Source organism: Teleopsis dalmanni, chromosome 1 (assembly GCF_002237135.1).
Source record: "Teleopsis dalmanni isolate 2A chromosome 1, ASM223713v2, whole genome shotgun sequence".
Lineage (NCBI taxonomy): Eukaryota > Metazoa > Arthropoda > Insecta > Diptera > Diopsidae > Teleopsis > Teleopsis dalmanni.
In genome coordinates, this window is record NC_051846.1 from 62,366,367 (window position 1) to 62,384,655 (window position 18,289).

An 18,289-nucleotide genomic window follows, 5' to 3' on the forward strand; every position below is an offset into this window, starting at 1 on the left:
ATTATTATGAACCTTGGTTCATCATAATGGCCGGTTAAATTTTTCTTTTACAAATAGATTTAGACTAGGTCTAAAAAATGAGTTTTAGCTATACTCTTTCAAAAAATATTAATATACGTAGTAGAATATGCATCAGTAACTTTAACCACAGATTATAAGTACTAGTATTTCTTGTATAATATTATAAAAGTAAATATAATATTAAAAAGTAATTATAATAGCGTTCACACTCTTTTTTTACATTTAAATATGAGATCACATCTTAATTGGAGCATTAAAAGTAATTGTGGAATAAAATAGTTTAATGATATCTCATTTAATAATTGGTAAGCAAGTATATTGCCATCAATCGATTTAATGACATGCTTGAGATATGTAATTATTAATTAAATTAATAATAACTTAATAATTTGTTTACACAAATATTTAAAGTGTACTCAGATGGGGAGTACTGGAAAAACAAAACTATCTTTATATCTCAATTTTTTATTTTTGTCGTATAATAAATATTTGTAACTTAAATCTAATCTATTAATAATAATTAATACAAATAAAAGATTAAACATTAATTAAACATAATAAAAGGTTATTATAAAAACTTTTTTTTTTGTAAAGTAAAGTAAATAAAAATGATTAGTTATTTAATAAATAATTATGTGAAAGGCGAAAGTACCAATTTTTTTCTTGCTCACTAGTGTAAGTAATTAAAAAATTAATTTTATTTTAACCTTTTTATACTAAATATGATAAACTTAATCAACTAAATTAAAAAAAAAATATTTAGTGTCAATCGATGAGGATTAATTCGTTTTAAATGCTATAAGAAAACATATTAGTAAACCTTTTTTAGAGAACAAGTTTTGGAGTTATGGTTTCCGAAACGTGGTTCTTTAAAGCAAATGATATTTTGTAACAATTTTCAGTAAAGATAAAAAAAACTGCATTCTATTGACTTTCGCTTAGTCTAATGCGATTTCGAAAATTAAGCATTTAAAAATATTTTTAAATTTTAATATATTAAAATATTTTACTGAATATTTCTGTTGTAATTTGTATTGAAAAGTTGACATTTGATAAAAAAGTATTAAAAATAACATTTTATTATATATATTTATATATAACATCGTAGAAGGTGTCTCTTATCTCTTGTCATAAATTAAAAAATTTTAATTTATGTTTTTGTCGTTTTAATAAATATTAATTAACATAAGCATTTGTTAAGTTTTTTCTAATCATTTAAATGCATTTAGATATTTGTAACTAAGGGCGTGTGCGAGTTGATCTAATTTGCTTTCTAATTGAGGGATATTCTAAATTGTGCCGATAATGTAGTGAAATGGTGGTATTTTGAATATTTTCAACATACATTTGGAGTATTAAGCCATCCAGCTTGACTGCAATTTGAGTTGAAAGTAATTTGAATTTAAATAATAGATGTTAAAAATATACTTAAATTATATTTAAAAACAAAACCAATTTCTCATGAAATAAACAGTATATAAATTATATTTTTTTTTCAAGATAAAACTTTTTTAAAAATATATTTCGCATATATGCAAGTTTTTAATATTTATTCGCTGACAAATTACCGGTTTAATGTACTCATTTGATTTAAAACGATATCTTTAAGGTTTGATATTATTTATATTCTCATCTTAACGAGGAACGTAGTACCTTTTATGGAGCAACTTAACATATTACCATATTTTATCAAGGAAAATATTTTGTAAAGAGTGATTAGTTAATTTAATAATAGATGTGGTAAACAGTTTATATTTAATCGAATAGTAATAAAATTAATTAACACTATTTCGAATTAGTAATACAATTCACTTTATGCTTCACAATGAGCAACCATATATATGCAAACATAAAATCATCACATCACGAGACATGTTTGTGGCTTTAAGAAACTCTAAAACTTTCACTCGTGGGTCAGTCAAAACAATATCGCACATTTTGATGATTTTTAGTTTAACATTCTGAATTAGAAGCCCCGATGAAGATCATAAGTGCGGTAGAATGTGTTTCCTGTCGATTCAGTCATGAGGAGTAGAAAACATCAGAACATTTCCTATGGAACTGCCCAAAGGCAAGACGTAGACTCGAATACTCTGGAAGTGGGATCTTAGTCCCAAATCAAATAGAAATTACGAGATTTATAAATAGTCTAGAATTGTGTTAGTTCGGCCTTTAAGCACGCAATAGATCTTTTAGGTCGGGGTGCTTTCATATCCTATTATTTAATAATAATAGAAGCCACGAATATGATGCATCACAATTGGATATATGATATTCTTTAAATTCATTTACCCATCCTACTCACAAAGATTGATTCAGATATAATGTTATCAATATATAAATTGACTTTGATCTCTTTTGGTCTTTAGATGGAGATATGTGATCACTTCTCAAAAATTTGATATTTTACCATTTGGGAAAAAAATACAAAGATTGTTTATTTTCATTAATTACTACAGGCATTATAAATAACGCTGCTGGCATTTTTTGACTGTTTTCCAAAGCCTTCTTGACTTGCTCTTGTATCTCTACGCAAAGAAATTGCTTAAATTTTTGCTATTTTAAAATATCGAAGTTATAATTTCAAGAAGTAAATGATAACTTATTATTATCACAAATTTTTAAGTCTTCAAAAAAAATAGAAATTAATAAGGTTTTGACACCAGCAGAGTTAAGCAAAACCTGACAATTACTGAATACAAGACAATGAGCTCTTCAAATAAAATGTTGTAGATTTTCTAGTATCAAGCAGAGATAGAATAGGAGTACTCCAACACTTTTCGTTTGACCCAACTGGATGTGATTGAGTAAAGAGTTTTGCTTCTCCTATTTTTAAGATTAGTTCTCATTTGTTCTCATTTAACATCTGTACAAATGACTAGCCACAACACCGTTATAGGTAGACACCCTTCGAACTACAGCTGCATACGATCGCACATTCACTTATCGCTTCTACTAGAATCGAAGTGTCGGAGTAAACTGATGCCTAAATAAATTCTATGAACAACCTGTATGTATGACAGATTTTTATGCTACTTAACATACCTATCAACCTGGGGGTTGCTCTTTTGATTTAATCCCTATTTTAGCAAACCTCTTTTTGACAACCTACAAGTCTACCACAACCATAACATAGTGTACAGCCATCTTGAGTTTTTCTTCAAATCTACACCTTGGTAACGTAAGATTTCTGGTTTAGGTACTAACAACAATAAGATCATACTGCCGATAATAACACAATCTCAAACATTTTCTGTAGCGAATAATTATAATACGAATAAATTATTTAATAAGCAACCGTTGCCCCTAGTATCACGTAGGTAATTAGTAGTCGACAAATATTATAAATACCAGACATTGGTAGGATCTTATGTGATATAATATTGCATACACATATAGATGGGGAAGATAATAACATTAGAAATGAAAAAATAAACAAATGCAATAAAAAAGAAATTAAATTATTTATAAACACAAATCCAAAATACTTGAGAAAATCTCATAGTATATATAATTTAGAATAAAATTTAATAATTATGTTAATAATATTTTAATTGATATTGTTTAATTTTTATTTAAGTGTATAGGTAAATAATATATTACTTTACATAACCATGACTGTTACACCCAGATTTCAGGCACGTAGCTTGGTAGTGGTTGTGAGTGACTAGAACCAAAATTAAAGAATTTTCATATAGAATGCATTATAACTGTTAAGAATTTAAAAATGTTGTCGGTAATTGTCTAAATACAGGCCTATAACCGTTTCTATATATGAGTAGTCATATTGTTTAATATGAGTTCTTTTATCTGCTCATAAAATCACTGAAGAACATTTCGTCTATAGTTGTTTACATTATATATGCTTATATATTTATTATTTTTAATCATTAAATTTATTTTAAAAATTTGCCGATCAACGAAATAAATTTCTCAATCGATCAATATAAAGTTGCCCTCTTTTTCTTCTCTAAAAGGTTATGGGACATAATTGCAAAAAGAAAGTAAGCAAGGTAATCAATTTCTAATAGCACAATAAAGTTTATTTCCTAAGTGATAAATAAAATCTAATTAGAGAGCCTTCTATTCTACATTTCTGAATCCATGAAGGCAATTATATTGTCTTATATTATATATCGTAATCTATGCAAAATATTGAAAGTATATATACTTACTTAAAATGATAATAATTATTACATACTTTTGGAACTAATCGATTTTATTTTTATATCGACTGTCTGCCTTAGTTATTAATTTAACTTCAATACCTTTAGTCAATATATACATAATATATTGATACGTTAGTTTATAAATGGTATTCAATAAAAATACAATTATTGATGCTTTTTAAATATCGGACAATTTTTATTTATTTGAAGCTTTATAACTATTTATATTTGGTTTTATTTAATACACAACAGATTTAGATATATGCAGTATATTCATTAATATGTACAGATTCGATTATACACTATATACTCATACAATAGAATATTTATAGATACCAGTATATATGTAATCAATATTTTTCACAACATATCCTGAGTTTGATTTTATAACAAAATTATATATGCTAAATTAAAGTAATTAATAATAACTAAAATTTACTATTAAATTCATGAAAAGCAATACTATTTAAATTGTTTACACATTTAATGAAAATACTATAATACACTAGAAAATCCTTAAAAATAAATAATTTACACTTCAAAAAATCAGAGTTCAGTCTTACAATATTATTTTAAATTCTTTAATATCAATCATACTGAATCTTCTGCATTATTTAATTAAACTTAATAAATATGAATTTTTGTGAATACATAACAACTTAAAATATATTTTTGATGTATTTAATTATACTAATTAAATTTAAATTAATTACTGTTCATTTTGCTAGTACAATATTTACACTACCAAACTACGCTTCTTACAGCAGCAGGCAGGGAACAAATCGCATTGTGTACTGGAATGGCTAGGAATCCTGCTAAGGCAATTCCATATGAATCAGATTGCACAACCATAGACATTGCAAATTGTCGACGTCCAGGCGATATTTCTTTTGACATTCTATAGAATGTATTTACATAAGCGCCACCACCCAGTAAACCTTCCCAAAGCACTATGACAAAGACAATCCAAATATTTGGTGTATAGAAGTAAATGACTTCTGTGAGGAAATAAACGACGTTGACAAATTGAAACACCGACATCAACCAAATCTTGTTAAGTTGGAAGAGATTAACTGATGAACGTGATATAAAGACACCAATTTGATAGTCTACATTCAACCAGCGATATTGTGCATCTTTATCCAAGAAAGTGTTGTCAAAGAATACCAACTCAAACTGAAAATATTTAATGTGAAATAATTAAACTACAATTATCAATATAAAATAATGCTTACCAATCCTTGATTGATAAAGTATTCAAAGAAGTAAACCAATGCAAGTGGCACCATATATTTTACCAAATGTTTGATGTACATAATTTTCTCTTTGAAGCCTTCCAACGGTGGTTCATCTGCTATTAGTTCTTCAGTTGATTCCACTGTTGTCACAGGTAGTATTATCGGTTTTCTAAGTAGCATCCAAAATGAAAGTGCCTCAATAACGGGAAAGATTAACATAATAAGCATTGTATCACGCGCACTAACACCAAGACCACGTAGCATAGCATAAGAAAGTGAACCAATAACACCAGCTCCACCAGTACCGGAAGACCATGTAGAGACAACGTTTCTATAAATCAAAAGTGTTTTATGATCACATTAATCTTTTTAATCAAATCACAATAAAATCACACATACTTATCAAAAAGTGAGGAATAGGCCAAAAATGTTGTTTCTCCAATTCCACTACTAGCAGAAGTAACTATAACACCCAATAAAGCCATCCATTCGGCTTCAGCAAAACCAACTAATAGAAAACCAGCAGCGGATAAGCCAACAGCAGTTGCTATACGTAAACTTTGAGATTAAAAAAAAAAATTCATTAAAATATTTTAGGAAGTAATATACTCGGAAATTACTTACTTCACCCAAAACGGTATAAAAGGCATAATAATTTTGACGAAAAGTGATGGCAAAATATCTGCTAATAAAATAGCTCCAGTGGATACAATATGACAATTTCGACCATTACTAACGGTTTCGTCATCATCATCTGTTTTATCCTACATGATGTTTTTTTAGTTAATATTATATTATTTTATTATTTAGTTTATTTACGTGGAACTGTGAGATAATGTCATGTGCCGCGCTCAACATGACCACATAGCCGTAGTTGTTGCACAAGCCCAAGATCCAATAAGCGGTCAAATCGCGCCATAGTTTTCGATCTTTTCGTACGGGATGAGCGTCGACTGGGGATGCTACGACCACTTCTTGATCGGCCGTAGAAGAGGACATTTTATAACTATTTTAAAATTAACTAAAATAAAAAAAAATGAAGTTAATATTAAGATTTCTGTTTATTTAAAATCATTCTAATTTTTAAATAAATAATTAAAATGTTTTAGTATTATAAGATTATAAAGACAATACTAAAGTTTTAATTTAAATAATTAATAAAACAGTTTATGTTAAAAATATTATTGTTACTACATATTATTTATTAGAAATAAATAATAAAAACGCAATAAATGATTGAATTATAAAAGAGATTAAATTATAATTGTTTAATTATATTAACTGTAAATCTTATTTCCACTATATGCAAGTTGCTTCAACCAAATGATTAATAAAAAAAAGAGGCTGGACAAAATAGTTAAAAATTCAAATTGCCAAAAAAAGATTTATAAGCTTATTGCAAAGTTGTTAAAAATACAACATGGTTGTAAGTGTGAGTACTTGATTCACTTGATTGAAATAATTTCTAGTACTACGTCAACTAATTTTTTTAATAATATAATAATTTGGTTCCTTAAAAAATCAATCATTATGAACAAAAGCACAAAGGTTCAAAGAAGCACAAAAATCTATATCAGTTCTGTATTATACAAAATAATACTAATGTACTCTTCGTTATTCCAATGCTATATTTAATGCCAAATAAAATGTGTTCATTAGAAGTTTTCAACTAAATTGTTCTGAATATATTCAGTTGCTATTCATTTGATTTATTCACATTTTTACACATACGCTAACACTCTTTTTTAATTCAAGCATTCAGTTATTCAAAATCTATTCACAACAATGACAGGTAGCACACAATCGCTTAAAACAGCTTCTTATTCTATTTCTACCCTATTTGAAGATATTGCGTTCTGTTAACATGCAAAACGTTTGATGTTTTCAAATTTTAGGGGACATCTCCAAAATATCTTTAAAGACATTTTAATAATTTGTTTGAAAATGTTTACAAGTATTCATTTTTAATTAAATTTAAATTAAATTAATTTATTAATTAAATTAATAACAGTTAAAATAAGATGTGCCAAGTTGTGGTTTGTTGCTGGAACCACATTTAGCATTTAACCCACACGATATTAAAACCTGTTTTTAAATAAATATTTTAATATTTGCTAATATATGGTAAATATAAAATAAAACAAATAAAATAAAATATTATATTGTTAATATAAAATAAAAACAAAAAAGTGCATTATTTATTGGTGTAGTTACTTTAAGTTAAAAACATTTTTATAATGTGATTAATTGATTGAAAATATGATTAATAATAATGTAAAATAAATTCTCTTTGAAAGACCAAATATATAATAATTTTTCTTGCCTTTTTAACTTAGTTATTTACTAAGCTACATTAAGTTTTTTACTTAAGCCTAAACAATCTGTAACTTCTTTGTGATATTTATATCATATATATATTTATAATATATATCAATATATTTTATCCATGGAAGAATGATTAACATATAACAAGTTCTTTAAAACCCAACATATCTTTCAATTTATTTATGCGTATTTAAAATAAATTTTGGGGCCTTAATGGGATGATTAAATAATTATAGCTAAATCATTATCTTTAAATAATAGGAAAAATTGTTGGAAATCTAAAGATAGCAAAAGAAAAAAGTGAATGCAGTATCTGTTCCAACAAATGCACGATAGTGTTAATTAATAAATTTTGTTACAAATTTAAAATTTATACAAACAAAATTAATTTCAAAAATTTTATAATAAATATTTTAAATATATTCTAATCATTTCTGTTAGTAATAATACATATATGAATCTAATTTCCGTAACTTGCACTGTATGAGTAGTAGAAAGACTTGTACATACTGCCTTGATTACCGTAAAAATATCATTATAATGTATTATATACTTATATAATATAATTTAAATATTTAAATAAACACTTGCTATTAAAATAATTTCAAATTCAAATTTACTACTCAATAAACCGTAAACATTTTGTTTTGAACCTCGAACCAGTATTTTTAAAAAAATTTTTATTAGGTTTGGTTGTCCATAAATGAGACGAACTTGAAAACAAAATGCGAACTTCAGCTGAACTTCAAAAATCACAAACAAAATATTAAAATATCGAAAGTTATTGACTGTTACGTGCAGTTAATATATATGTTATATACATAGGTATCTGTTTATATTTATATTATTATTATTATTACAAAGTTTTTATTATGGTTTTATTTATATAAGCTATATAAGTAGACACATAAATTAAAGAAAACGTGAGGCTTTGTTAATTTAAATTTAATAACTCTAATTAAATCGATTTATTCTATAAATTCTAAAACTACTTTATACTTTTTTTAATGAAATTTTAATATAACTTCCTAATTTATTTACATTCACATCGTAAATAAAAAAATCCCCTACATTAATATTCACTTCACGTAATAAATGAATTTATTTGGATGGTATTATTTTTAAGAATATTGGTATTCATTATTTTTTTTATTCTATTTTATTTTTTTATTTATTTACAATTAATAATATAGAAAATATTTAATATATTTGCTATCTATAATTTTTTTAATAGATTTATGAATGTTATAGTAAGAATTAAGAATATCCAATTATAAAGATATTATAAAAAAATTCAAAAAATATATTTAAATTTTGTCAGGCTTTAGGTCGTATAATAACTTATATTACATAAAACAAACTTAAGTTTAAATAAAAAATATCACGGTTGTTAACTTATGTATATATTTATTTAACAGATATTTCCGTCTACTTCGGACCATTTTCGGTGTTATTATAAACAAAAAAAAAAACCTAACAAAATTTTTTTAAAAAATGTCAAAAGTCACATCCATAATATAAACATTCTAAAATTTGAAAAATAATTAAATTTAATTTTTTTTGCAAGTTTGAAGGGTTCGAATAGAAATGAAATTATTTTGTCTACTGACAAGAAATTCAATAAAAAAAATAAGTTCGAATTTTTAAATCCAAAACATTGATTTTTCATCTATTGAAATTAATATATAGTTCTTTTGTCAAATATCCACCATCATTGAGCTTTTAAAATATTTATTGGCTGAATTGTCCGAATTAAATTTTTGAACTATAACTGCAAGGTATCCAGCCATGTCAGCTTTGAAAAGAAAAGTTGCACAATGGTTATGTTGAAGCTATTCGAGCCAGTGCACTTAGGCACTTTTACTCTTTATTAACTCGAGGTATCTTAAAAACACCTCTTTACGCCTTGACTGGATTATTGTTTATCACTTCATCAGACTAAGCAATAACTGATCTCAGATCTGTATACCTTTCCGAGGTGCCTGTAACTATTCTGAGATTCGATAACGCGGTATTGTTAAGTCTGTCAGCATTCCCAAATAATTTCAAGGCTTTATCCTTCATGTATTTTTTGATGGAATCACTCTTGAGGTCCCTAGCAAATAATTTCAGGGCTTTATCCTTTATGTATTTTTTTGATGGGATCAATGAAATTAAAACATTTGTTTAACATACACCTTTCAATCATACCTGCTGCAGTTGTGGAGAGGACGATGAAAGTGTCTCCCATCTGCTTTGTTTCTATCCAGCACATGATGCGCGCTACCTTACTACTTCTGGAGGATCTAGGTCAACTGCAAGACCCAAGCTTAAACAGTATTATAAGCTTTGCTAAATGTTCTTAGTGTTTCTAATCTCTGGGTTTTTCAATATACAGTACCACAATAGGCCTCAGTGGATCCCACCGGTATAAACTACATACCTTAACATAAAGTATGCGTAGATTCAAAGTTTGCGCCTTACTTGATGAATACTAATTACTAATAGTATATGGTATAAACATATATAAATAATACATTTAACAGAAAATGTACAGAAGAACAGAATACTTGTACAATTCAGTAAAGTTAACAGATTATCAGTAAAAAAATAAAAAATTGAATAAACCATCAATTTTTTTTTTTTTTTGGATTTATTGTGCCTTATTTAAAATTTCTGGTTATAGCCGAATAGATTGACATCATTTTCTATAATTATGAGTCATTTGTGTGATATTTACAAATACTACATAATCATTAAAATACCACGTTTTAGATCAATGTGAAATGACATAAACCGAAATCAGCATTTTTAAGTAGTTCAAAAAATTGTAAAATAAAACCATAAAAAACATAAATAGAACGTTAAATGATAAACATTTCATTCCAATGCATAAATATATTAAAATATAATCCAATTCAATATATAAAAAATAAATAGATACTTCATATCAATTTGTAGATAATTAGGCAAATGATTTCAAATTTCAATTCAAATTATTATAAAAGTAATATGAATATAGTGTATAATCTCAATTGAAGTAATAATTTTATTAAACAGAATTTAAATAAATTATTGCTTATTAATTCCATTATCCATTACTACGGCCCTATGCCCCAATAAGGGAAACGGACACTAAGAAGAAGATTTCATAACAAAATGTATGAGAAAATATTTGTTACAGAAAATCTAAAGATATGATAAGTTTGTTCTTAATTATGGAAATTCAACATTTCAAAATACTTTACGACACATCAATAATTAAATCTCAAACCAATCTCAACTTAACTAAATGAAGAATTCATTTTAATATTATTTTTAATAGATTATTGTTTTAATGATCAAATAATCTTTAGTACTCTGAAGATGACTATAAACTAAAGTCGACATATCGGTGCAAAAAAAAACATATATATGGGTAAGCATTATTTTTTGGCAGAGAAAATATCGCTAAACAATGCCTTAAAATAATCAGCATAACAGTTTAGTATACTGAAGTATCTTCAATTAAAAAAAGTATATACTATCTAAGCTCAACTTTTGTAGTACTAAAAGTTGTTTTTACTATTTCATTATTTTATTTTTTACTATTTTATAATAATATAAAATAAGATATTTATGTGAAAATTTTTAAGCACAAAAATTAATTTTTAATTATATAAGTTTTTGGGCTGACTATAAACATTTTGACGTAGTGCTCAAAATCTTCAAAGACCCATAAAGACCCATTTAAAGAAATAAACGCTTATAAGTAACCAATGTTACTATAACCATTCAGAACTCATGCATAACTCATGAAGTTATGCATAATCCTAAGTAAATCATCAAAAAATTTCTTAGATTAGTTAATATAGGTTTTTAATAGATGTATTAATAAGTTTAGCATTTTTATTCTTTTTAATCGTTTATTGTTAATTTCATCTGATGAATATTTCTACTTATAAACCTTTATACATATTTTCTCTAATATATACTACTACTATATAACAATGAAATTAAAAATGACATTAATATTTATTCCTTTACAAGCAAGGTTTTAATAATTTTTCTTTTATTTTTATTAATATTTAGATCAAGTTTTTATAAATATAATTAATAATATTTAAGTTTTTGTTTTATATTGTTTAAAACGTCTGTGTTAAGCATGACCGCAATAAGCATTATCAATAAAAGTCAATAAAATTTTTTTAAAAATTACAATAATTTATGTAAGCTAGTATAAGTAATTATATTAATTAATTTAAAAATAATTTAAATTTAATTGTAAAATTATTTTACTCAATTAAAAAATTATTTACTCAACTGGCAAAACTGTAGATATCCAACACTCGCAGTGGTGTAAAATAGAATAGCACGAGAAATTTACAAAAATGTCAAGGTCACTCTGAACTATTTCTAATCACCTGGTACTTTTTACTTCAAGTACCTTAACTCTATTGTTGTTCTTACCGGTTGGTTGACGTCAACTTAACTCAAATCGAGTAGGTACTTCGATGAATCCAACAAATCAGTAATATTCATAGATCGAAATCTAACTTTAAAAAATTTATTTCATGCTTTTCTGTGGAGTAAAAAATTAAGTAACTACTAACCATAAATTATTCTACGATTATATTCAAGATAATTAACATGTTCATTTATACAATTTATTGTTTCTTATTGTTAGTTATTATTATTGTTATTATTATTTTTTTTTAGTGTGAATTATAAATTTTTTATTTCCACTGTTGTAAATATTATTGTTTTACTAACTGATAAGAAAATAAATAATTTACAATGTATATTATTCACACGTAGTACTCAATAAAAGTCTGAATAATTCATAAATCATATTATTCTTCTTCTTCTTCCTTTTTACAGTGTAGGTGTGAATTTTCGCCATTCAAGCCGATTTTTCGTATCATATCTCGAAACGTTTTGCCCTCCTAACTCTGTTATGAATTTATCTAATGCTTTTATTTATAAATAATGATGGTATAAAGTGTCATATAAAAACAAATTCAATTATTATTTTATATAAATTTATTTTATGTATTTATATTTTATATTAAATCGATTATCTAGAAATTGATATGGTAAAAAAAGTGTGTCAAAGACAAACAAATAAATTTTTTAAGTACCAACATTCTATACTTATAATATTGAAAGTCTGAGAAGTTGTATTGAAGAAGGAAAATTTACTGACATTTGAAAGTATTATAAATAATGCATGGAATCAGTAAGAATAACACTGAAATTTATAGATCTTACAAGTGTTCATCATTAGAAAATAGTAAACGTTCTGTGGAATATCAACTCAAAATTACAATTCAATATACAAATCATTTTTTTTTAAATAAATTTAAGTTACAAATACTTTCAAAATAGTCAGAAAGTAAATATAGATCAACGAATCTCGGATCTGTATGGCGCACACATAATATATTCCCTTCTGAAACAATGTGATGGACAGAAATGTCCTTTAAGCTAGATCGGAAAACTTTATTTGCATAAAAATAAACTAATATACCATCACCACATATCAGTTAATAAATCTAATACTATCCCATTTCATAGAAAAGGGAAGGAAATATAAATTATTGATATAGTAGTAACGCTTAATGGAAATCTGTGATCAACTTTATCTAGAAAAATTTTAAAATATGCTTTATTAATAGAACTACAGACAATGTACAATTATTTATTGGTAAGCGTTGCTTCGATTATTATTTAAGCTACTCTGATAGTACCCACACATTTACCTACTACTTTGGAATAATTTAAACTCGAACATCTGGTTGAACAGACAAAATTTAGACTCATTACACACCAGTATAATTGTCCGTAAACTTATGGATATATGAACAAAATATAAAAACTAAATCAACCTCTAACGGCTTAGACTACGCTCTATAAAGACATATTCCCCTGGTATTTAATACCCGAAATGTGTTATATTCGTTTAACAGCGAGAAATAGAATTAACAAAAATTATATTAGAATCAATTTAAATAAATTTTTTTTTTATTGATGAAGAAATAAATTGTAATGTAATTAATGGACTAAAACTATATTGTACATTCAGTCTACGCACTATCTTCAATTATTCAATTAAAGTCAAAGAAAATTATTGACAAGTCAAAATTTATTTTATTGCTATATCGAAAGTATAACATTATCTCAACGTTTAAACCTATCCTCCAAACATTTTTTGTAGTCAGATTGAGGATTAGTCTTTAAGTCTATCTGCGAAATGATTGAAATAACATTTATAACATAATAGATAACAACAGAATAGACTCGTCCACTTCGATTAGTGCTCATGATCGATGTTAATCAGAATTATTTGATAAATAAATTTTAGATATATAAAAAAATTGCTTAAATAGTGGTATTAATCTGCTGTGGTTTATCACTTTTTATTGTAAAACTTTATAAAAGATACGCTTCTAAAAGGAATTAAGTGTATTTATTAATACAATAATATAAAATTGAGATTTTATTACATAAGAATGACTTAGCTTTACTGTCCAACGATTTAACTGAACTAAAAAAGCTTTTGCAAAACACGGTTTTTTGTAAACTTTTTATTTAAACGATTAGTTCCGGATACTTTGTGTTCTGAATGTAGACTTACATGACGTGAGAGATACATACGATCCATTTTTCGGATATCGAGGTTTCTCTGTTTAAATTTTTTTTACTAGAATTTTATTTAATATTTTATACCTTAGTTAATATATAAAAGTTTGACTTTGTTCCTACCAACAGATTTATTTCTTAAATACCCTCTCCCATATCTAGTCGCATCTAGTCTTCGAAACATGTATTCGAAATGTCATTAAAGACATTTTCACAAAAATGAATAATACATTTGAATGGATTGGTTTTCAGGTAAGTCGCCATATATGTAAAACGTGTCAGATGATGAAAGTGATCAATTTTCAAGGGGTTTTTTTATACTTGTTATTCAAATGAAATTATAATTCTAAAATTTGTTTCTAATTGTTAAGAACGATATACTAATGTCCCTTAAAAAACTCTGTTACTGGAAAAACATTTAACATGAATTAAAAAATTATAATAAAATCATTCAAATTCTAAAATAATTAATACTTAATTTGAATAAGTATGTTTCGCTACAATTAAGTCTGACTTTAATTATAACTATCTAGTTTATATGTAATTACATATATATATATATATATATGGTATATATTCTAAGTGCTTAATTGAAAACATGTTTCTGTTTAAAATATTTAATTAGTTTTCTCGTAACAATTAAAATATTGACGTTTGAATAGTATAAATCTCGCTGCTAATCACTTTTCAAGTTATAATCTGCGATTTCCGAGAATACAATTATTTTTATTTAATTATTGTTATTTAAAACTAGAATATAAATTGTGCATAAAATTAAATTTGCTTGTTTGCTTGTTAATTTAAACTAAAACTAATTTAAAACAAATACATAAACTATTTAAATTTAGATTATGTAGTAGAAAGTAATATAAAAAAGTGTGATAGTGTAGGAGCTTTTAAATACAAAAATTAATTTATAATTATATGAACTTTTGGAGCAACTATACAGCAGTTTCGATTACTGCTAAGTAACTGTCATCAGTGATCTTTATTTTGTCAAAACCATAAAAAATAATACTAAATAATACAAATCTCTGTTTTCAAGCATAAGAAGACGCTACACATTTTAGAGTAGTACCCAAAATTAACAAAGACCCATCATAAGCAATACTAGAACTCATAACCATTCGCAACTCATGAAATCTATATAAGTATTAAAGATAAAAAACAAACTTACACCATGATTAGAGTCCTCATATATTAACCTGAGACTTGGATTTCAAAGAAAAATGATACTAATATCCCAATGCGCTTTGAACGGATAATAAACCTGACAAAATATGACCTATGCCTATAGAGATATAATGATGAATTAAATAAATTAATTAAAAACACAGTATTTAAAGAATTAATAAAGCAAAAATAGTACATAGTACAAAAAACAAAAACCGAAAAGATAGTAAATAAAATATTAAATCTCTAGGAATAATTAACTACTGAATAAACTCAGAAAAAAATAGGAATTTGTAGAAATTGTCTGGCAAGTAATGGTTCATCACGAACTGTAATACTATAAAGATAATAATATTTACAAACAATATTGCTTTCTTTTTTGAGACGACAATTAAGTTTTCGGTATTCAAAAAAGTTTTATATTCTTTTTATCTTATATAAGTATATAATCAGATCTTATATAAATCCAATCCAAATCGAAGTAAGTAACTAAAAGAAAAATCATGTACTGTTTATGGCATAATACAGATCGATTGTGTTTGCAAATTCTGAAATCGAAATTAATTTACTATTTATCATTAATACGTTTTGCCTTAATTAGATAAGCACTAATATATACTTATTACATAAAAAAATGATTGTGACTTATTACATGATTATGAGATTGTAGAAAAAAAAGTAACCAAGGTGAGAAACGATATTATAAACCTTCATTAGACATTTTAACAAATATTCCAGCAAGAGACTTTAGCAAGAGACTTGTTGTTCTTTACCCCACTGCTACACAGCCTTAGCAGTTAAGAACTTATTGTTTTGACATAAACTTTCAATTTTGAATTTTTAACAGTATGAGTAATAATGATATCTTAATTTATTATGTTACAATTTAATAAATGTTATTAAAAATTTTAACTCAGTTTTGTACTAAAAACAATTACAAACAGAAATGGCAACAAAATAATTCAATAAATAATTTTTTTTAATGTAATTTATATGTTAATTATATAATTTTAAATTAATTTAAGTAATATTATTTTCAATATAAACTTAATTCAAAATACACTACTACTACTGGTTTCCTAAACTTCTTCTGAAGCAAAGAGCCTTCAAAATATATTGACACATAAAAAATTTATTAATTTAAAAAGTTTAATTTTTATTTGTTTATAAATTGTACTTTGGTATATTATTGTTGGTAATAAATAGAAAATTTTTTTGTATGTATTTAATATAAAACAAGATGTACTTTGTTATATTATTGTTGGTAATAAATAAAATTTTTTATCAGTATTTTATTTAAAATAATATATAGGAGTTTATTAATAATGCCTCTACAAACAGAATAATATTGAAATTTAACAATTAAAAATAAAACTATAATTAATTAATTCAATTATTCTATACCTGGTTCTAATAGAAGCACTGCAAGTGTATTTGTTAATATACTTTCACAACAAATTAACAAAAGAACTCAAAGTTCGAACACACAAGTCAAGTACGGCTTTGGGTCATTTGGCCAATTAACACCAACTCTGAGCTTCAAATTTGACAGGGCACAAGTTTATCCCTTGGCACTTGCAGTCTTAAAAAAATTATTTTCGAATATTTAAATATAAGAATTATTTCGAAAACCACTAGTGATGGGTATTTAGCAATTCTTGAAGTAGCTTTATGGTCAGTCGAAAATTCAATTAATTAAAATAATATGAATTGAATTTTTGTTGTTGTAGTTCACTACTGTTCGAAAAACCTCTTTAGAGATTATAAATTTTATATTAAAAATTTGAATTAGTAGTTCATTATTTTAATAATAATTTAAATTTAATAATAAATATAGTTATATATTTATAAATATATAATTTGAATATAGTTAAGTAGAGTTAACACAATCATATAGTCATAGTATGAAGAAATAGAAATATTTTGTAATATTATTATTTTAGTTCTAGTTAAAAATAATATAATGTAATAATTTGTTATTATATTTACCGTAAACTGTGTAATATAATCCCTTACACTCGTATAATAAATATCTTATAATATTGTATTTTTCTAGATAATATAAAATTTGCACTTTAATCAAATTTCATTGAATTTTTTTATCAGTCATTCACATAACTTTAACGATATTTTATATATAAAAATGCGGATAATAATTATTTTTTTATTTTATTTCAATTTATATTTTGTACAACTAACCGATTTTAAATTTAAAATATATCTTTTCGGTTGCTTTTTAATTTCTTGCTTAGGTTCATTAAACTTTATTTTGGGTAAAAAATTTTTTTTAAGACTTCACACACAAAAATTCATTAAAAATTTTTATTCAAAACATTTATGCATCCACTGCACATTCCTACACCCTTATCGTTTCACTTAAACACTAAACAACTTAACGCCGAGCACAACCGTAAGCAACTAAATTCGGTGAATGAAAATGAATTCTATTTAACCGTGGCATTAAAAAACACAAACAACGTTTGTTTAGGAACAATATTGACACTGATTTACAATGAACACAACAATCAGTGACGATCGTGGAATAGTTATTTTAAGAGAGTTTCAACCGCAAGAGAAAGAGCACTTACACGTGCATATTTTGTAATATTTTCATAATAAAAAAATGACCTACTTTTGAACTAAAGACGAAGAGCAACTAAAAATAATTCATCTTTTCTTCAACGCAATATTTATTTTCTAATCAAGTGCAGTAAACTGTAATTTATTTATTTATTTATTTTTAATTTTATTTCACTTTATTTT

General features: G+C 25.1%; 2 protein-coding genes across 2 annotated transcripts in view; both read right to left on the minus strand.

The window, feature by feature from the left end:
• LOC119686237 (arylsulfatase B-like) overlaps window positions 1–18,289 on the minus strand; it is a gene marked incomplete at its 3' end in the record, with an annotated part of 83,681 nt that overhangs the window by 42,218 nt on the left and 23,174 nt on the right.
• On the minus strand, window positions 4,852–17,668 carry LOC119686489 (battenin). Its single transcript, XM_038101102.1, has 6 exons — window positions 17,516–17,668; window positions 6,248–6,449; window positions 6,053–6,192; window positions 5,828–5,986; window positions 5,426–5,759; window positions 4,852–5,366 (listed from the first exon to the last, which is right to left on the minus strand). Exons 2-6 carry the CDS (start codon window positions 6,425–6,427, stop codon window positions 4,932–4,934), a joined length of 1,248 nt encoding a protein of 415 aa, XP_037957030.1. The 5' UTR covers window positions 6,428–6,449; window positions 17,516–17,668; the 3' UTR covers window positions 4,852–4,931.